Source organism: Orycteropus afer, unplaced genomic scaffold (genome assembly GCF_000298275.1).
Source record: "Orycteropus afer afer isolate SDZICR_OR568_19922 unplaced genomic scaffold, OryAfe1.0 scaffold00037, whole genome shotgun sequence".
Lineage (NCBI taxonomy): Eukaryota > Metazoa > Chordata > Mammalia > Tubulidentata > Orycteropodidae > Orycteropus > Orycteropus afer.
Window position 1 is genome coordinate 4,045,654 of NW_006921624.1, and position 5,964 is coordinate 4,051,617.

Here is a 5,964-nt window from a genome sequence, read left to right on the forward strand (position 1 = left end):
TTCACAATAGTCCAGAGTGTCCATGAACAGATGAAGGGATAACCAAAGTGTAGTATATAATATATATATACAGATATATATATATATATATATATCTGTATATATACAATGTGTGTGTGTGTGTGTGTGTGTATATATATATATGCATATATATATGGTATATACAATGCATTATTATTCAGCCATAAAGAAAAATGAAGTTCTGATACATATGATGATAAAGATGAACCTTGGAAGCATTATATAAAGTGAAATAAGTCAGACACAACAGGACAAATATTGCATGATCCCCTTTATATCAAATACCTAGAACTGACAACCAGATCAAAGTTTAGTAGTGGTTACCTAGAGCTGAGGGGAGGGAAGAATGGGGACTTATTTTTTTCCCCTCTAAGTTTTATTTCTTTGTTGTTGTTGAGAATATACAGAGCAAAACACAAACCAATTCGACTGTCTACAAGTATAATACACTGAGGACATTCTCAAAGTTGTACCAGCATTCTCACCCTCCTTTTCCGAGACACTCTTTCCTCAGTAACACAAACTCACAGACCCCTGAATTTCCTAATTTTTCAGGTTGCTGTTGGCAATTTGATCCCATAGAGAGAGTTCTTAAAAGAGCACAATGCTCAAGACAGACCCTTTTTCACTAAACTACTGTCTGGTTTTCAGACTTCAGAGGTTATTTTTGGTTTAGAGTTTAAAGATTATCTCAGGGCAATAGTTTCAGGGTTTCATCCTCCTGCCATAGCTCCAGAAAGTCGAGAGCCCATGAGCATTTGAAATTCTGTTCTGTATTTTCCCCCTTTTGATCAGGATTCTTCTATGGAAACTTTGATCAAAATGTTCCATCATGGCAGCAGTGCACCATCCAGTTCTGGTCTCATGGCAAAGGAGGCAGTTGTTCATGGAGGAAATCAGCCACACATTTCATATCCTCCTCCTATTCCTGACTCTCTTCTTTCCTGTTATTCCAGGCAAACAGAGACCAATTGTTGTGCCTTGGATGGCCACTTACAAGCTTTTAAGACCCAGATACTACTCAATGAACTACGAGGTAGAAAGAAGCATTAAATGTGTTATTATTAGGCCAATTAAGTGCGATGTCCCATGAAACCATGACCCTAAAACTCCAAACCAAGGAACCAAATCCCATAAGGTGTTTGGATGTACATAAGCAGCCTCAGCAGCTACTTTTTTTAGTCATTATTGTAAATATATCTATCACACATCTTTGCCAGTTCAACTCATGGACAACAATTACAGTAACTGGCTGTGCAATCCTAACTTAATCAATGTGATTTTTCCATCACTGTTAACTTCCCTTTTCCTCCTCCATCCCACCCTTGGGACCCACAAGAAACTTTGGTCTCTGTATGTTTGCCTTGTCTTGTCTTTTTATGTAAGCAAGGTCAGAAAATATTTGTCCTTTTATGATTGGCTTATTTTGCTCAGCATACTGTCTTCAAACTCCATCCCTAGTATATCATGTATCGAGCAAGACTTCATTTCTTCTACTGGCCAAATGTACTACATTTGTTTATCCATTATCTGCTGATGGGCTTTTAGGTTGTTTCCATCTTTTGGCTATTGTGATTTTGCACAGGGTACTGAATTTGTTTAGGGTGATGAAAAACTTTTTGATAAAGTGGAGACAGGTGCACAATATGGTGAATGTAATTAGTGTCACTGATATGTATACTTAAAAATGGTTACAATGATAAATTTTATGTTATGTGTATTTCACCACAGTAACATTTTTTTCAAAAGTATATTCTCAACAGACATAATCTTCTTTGGAAGTGTATTTCTCAGTTTTAAGACTGGAAATATAGATCTGACTTAAAGAATATTCTTATAATCATCTTCAGATAATTTCTACAAAGCAATACTTTCTTAAAAGTAGTATCAAGAAAAATAACATCTGCCTGAGTCCTGAGGTGAGTGAAGGTGCTTCGTAAGCCCTTGCTGCCCCAGGCTGGGGTGCTGGCCACACCTGTCTCTTGAGCTCCATGTACTCATGCTGCATCTGGACAAGCTCTTTCATCAGGCGCCTAGCCCGCTCGTGATTGTCCTGGGCCACCTGCTCGATGGTCGCCATTTCCTTCTGCATGCAGCTGTTCTCCTGCTTTTGCTCCTAGCACAGGAGGAAAATAGTTATTTTCGAAACAAGGTCCAGCGTATAGTGGTGTGGGTTGTTAGCTTACACACGCACTAGCTCTGTCATTTTATTTCCCTTCTGGGCCTCAGCTTCTCTAGCTGTAAATGGGGATAGTTCTATCTGCCTTCTTTGGCAGGTATAGGATAGCTGCAAGTTTATACATGTCAGAGTTTCTTAGCTTAAAGTCTAAAAACTAGATCTGTAGCATTACCTTTGATAATAAGCTATTTTCTTCTCTGAGTCTCCATTAACTGCACAATGGGAATAGGATTTTTGAGAAGCTGAAAACACAGATGTCTGCGTACTATCTTTACAATCACATTGCCTAGGTGAAAGCGAGTCACCTTCTGGGAAACAAACATGATTTGTAAAGCGCCTATTATATAATACAAAAAATTAAAAAAACAAACCCACAGTTGCTGTGTAGTCAATTCTGATTCATGGTGACCTATGGGTTTCAGAGTAGAACTGTGCTCCATAGGTTTTTAATGGCTGTGATTTTTCAGGCCCCTCTTCCAAGGCACCTCTGGGAAGATGTGAAGTGCCAACCTTCCTGTTAACAGACGAGTGATGAACCATTTGTTGTCACTCAGGGACTCCATACAGTACATTCCCAAAAAAACAAAACTCTGTTGCCAATAAGTTGATTCCAACTCATAGCAACCCTAGAAGACAGGAGAACTGCCCCAGAGGGATTCCAAGGCTGTAAATCCTTATGGAAGCAGACTGCCTCATCTTTCTCCAATGGAATGGCTGGTAAGTTCGAAATCCAACCTTTTGGTTAGCAGCTGAATGCTTTAACTACTGCATCACCAGAGCTCCTTTCACACAGTAGGGCTCTGATAATTTTTCCAGTGTGTTGGAGAAATGTACTCCTGTGACAGCCTACCTCTGCTGCCCCCTCCCTCTAACTCACAAACCAAACTCACTGCTGTCAAGTTGACAGACTCACAGAGATCCCTCCTTGGGTTTCCAAGGTGGTTATCTCGGCAGAAGTAGACTGCCCAATCCACCTCCCTCTACCCTCCTTAAATGCTTTTAAACTCATCTAAGTATCCCCTCCCAACATTTATTTTAGGGATGAAAGCAGACTAAACGGAGCCTTCTGGTTTTAGGATGATGGTTGAAAGCAGCTAATGTTGAACAAAAGGCACAAGATAAGAAGAATGTGTGTGCACTGACTGCAGTGTACAAAAATGCCTACCAAAGTGCCCTCCAACACCCGCTTCCTGCTTCCTAATGGCCGAGGTGTAAGCAGGGGCTTGCTAGCTGAGAGTGCCCTCCGCCTCGGGCTGACATTGTTTGTTCACAACACCATCTCTGCAGCCAGCCAGTGCACTCCTTTGAGGCTGCAGCACAGTCTCAGGTAAAACCCACCGTCAATTTAGATGGACAGACTATGCACAGCCGCACCAGTATCAACAGAAAGATTAGGCGCTGGGTTGATGGGTAATGTATTTCCTCGGCACTGAACCAATACTTTAGTTCAGAAATTCAAAGGCATCATTTCCTCACAAACCGCCAGGGAGGCAGATACTCACGAGAAGGTTTTTCTCCAGCTGGCTCCGCTGGGTCTTAAGGGCTTCCTTTAGGGTGGTGATCTGCTTCTCAGCTTTCTTTCTCTCTGTCAAGAACTGGTTCTGAAGGAGGCTGCAGTCTGCCCTCATAGAGGCCATCTCCTTCTGGAGAGCGAGAAGCTCACGTGACTTTTCCATTAATTCCTGCTCCCGTTCTGAAAGCTGCTGCTCTGAAATGAACAATTTCAGTGTTAGCCCGAGGCCCTGGGCCTGCCGGATGCAGCTTTGCCCTCATGGGTAGATTGCTTGTCACAGGTCACTCACTCAGGTTCTGTCCTTCACACTGATTCTTATAAGTCCACCCTGACCCACACCAGAGGTTCAGATAAGGCCTTTTGAAGCATCTGTTTTCTGGAAGGCCTGATACCAACGTGACAGACAGCTATTGATTCCAAATCTTTGAGACAAATAAGAGTAAACACAGCACTGCTCATGAGTGCAGGGGTACACAGAGCAGAAAGCTGGAATTCTGTTTTATAAACCTTGATTTTAATAAAAGGAGCCACAGCCACACCTATACTGCTTTCCTCATGGGAGGAAGTACAGGGCTAAGAATACAGGATTTGGAGAAATTCCTACCCTGGCACAAGCCCCCTTTTACAAAAAAGAAACCCATCTCGTGGTGTTCAATGAGAATCATGTATGCAAAAACGTGGTAAACAGTGAGTAGTCAATAAATAATGCTTATAAAACATGAGGGCATTTTAAACAGATTTTTCTAATTATTTATTTAGAGTAACACACTGACCACGTTTCACTTTCCAACACCCCTGGCGTGATCAGACTCAGTGCCTTTGTTAAGTTTCATTTTCCTAATGAAATGACTGGGTCTGGGTGGATTAAGAGCCTCAGAGAAGAAGAATCAGCTCTTTCAGGTCTCCAAGGCCACTGAGTTTGCTAAGGGGAACAACAACATTTTCTGAGCGTATAAAACTTTGTAGCCCAAGAAAGAGAATATTACTTCTTGGTGTGTGAATCACCTTCCCCGGATTCCCGTGCCAACGTCATTTTTATGTTGTTCAACAGACAGCAAACTGACCCAAAGGCAAACACCTCTACTTGGTTGCATTTACTGTCACATTTGGACAGCAGTAGACTGCTGATGTTGTTTCTGACTGAGGTAGGATGGATCACTGACACCAAAGCTCATGAACAGAGCCTTCAGAGTACCTGTTGGCCCTTTTGTCCCTTCATGTTCCTACCTCCTTGACATAGCTTTCCTGAGGGAGGCAATATGGTAAAGTGAACAGACTTGAGAATCGAATAGTCCCAGGATTGACTCCCTTCTCCATAAAGATACAAATTGTCATGAACTCTCTGTTTCCTCATCGTTCATAATGCGATGAGCAACAAACAAAATACCATACTTCCTGCTTTGTTTCTCCTACTTCCATTCTGGGTTCTGGATGGTGCCTGAGTTTCTTTTCCACAGTTCACAAGACAACCAGCAGAGCCCCGCACCCTCAGAGGAATGTTTCAGAAGACATACTGGTCTGGGAGAGCGTCTTCTCCAGGGTTTCAGTCCACTTCTCCTCTTCCTTCAGGGTCCTGACGCGCTCCTCCACCACCGACACCTCTGCAAGCACCTGTCCCAGTTTGCTTTTCTGCTCCGTTACTTCCTTTTGCAGCTGCTGCTGCTGCTCCTTCAGTGTCACTTTACTGGCTTCTAATTTTTCTTCTTCACTTTCCTTCTCCTTCTGGAGTTTCTGAAACATCTTAATAAAGAACAACCTCAGTTAATCGTAAAATAACAAATACTAAGTAGCCCAGGCGAGAAAACTGTCATGGACACATGACAGATTTCAGTTCAACAGAGTAGAAAACAGCCCACTGTGGCAAAGAGAGCACTCTCTCCACACAGGTGATCAGACAGGGACTGGAAAACTACATGGTCAGCAAGTTGGGGAGGGGATTCAAGCAGCAAATGGTATGTGGTCATTAAGATTCTTTATAGGTCTAGGCAGGGGGGAGTGTGCCCATGACCACATACTGGGATAGCAGACAATGTTTCATTTCTGCATGCATATGTGTATGAGCTGCAAGAATGTCCAGGTGGGAGTTCCAGCAAGATGGCGGACTAGGCAGAAGGACTGCACAGACCCTCTTCAACAAAGAAAAGGGAAACCAATTAACAGACACAGAAGATAATCTTGGACCCCTGAGCCTTGAAGGGAAGGACACAAAAGTGGACTAAACCCCAACTAGCAGAAGAATTTGTGTGAAAAT

General features: G+C 42.5%; 1 protein-coding gene across 1 annotated transcript in view; it reads right to left on the reverse strand.

The window, feature by feature from the left end:
• Positions 1-5,964, reverse strand: part of CNTRL (centriolin) — a 119,076-nt gene that overhangs the window by 7,249 nt on the left and 105,863 nt on the right. Inside the window, exons 36-38 of the mRNA XM_042780385.1 lie at positions 5,228-5,453; positions 3,703-3,908; positions 1,997-2,137 (exon numbers count right to left, since the gene is read on the reverse strand). Coding sequence (XP_042636319.1) covers positions 1,997-2,137; positions 3,703-3,908; positions 5,228-5,453 — 573 coding nt within the window. The remainder of the gene's footprint in view (positions 1-1,996; positions 2,138-3,702; positions 3,909-5,227; positions 5,454-5,964) is intronic.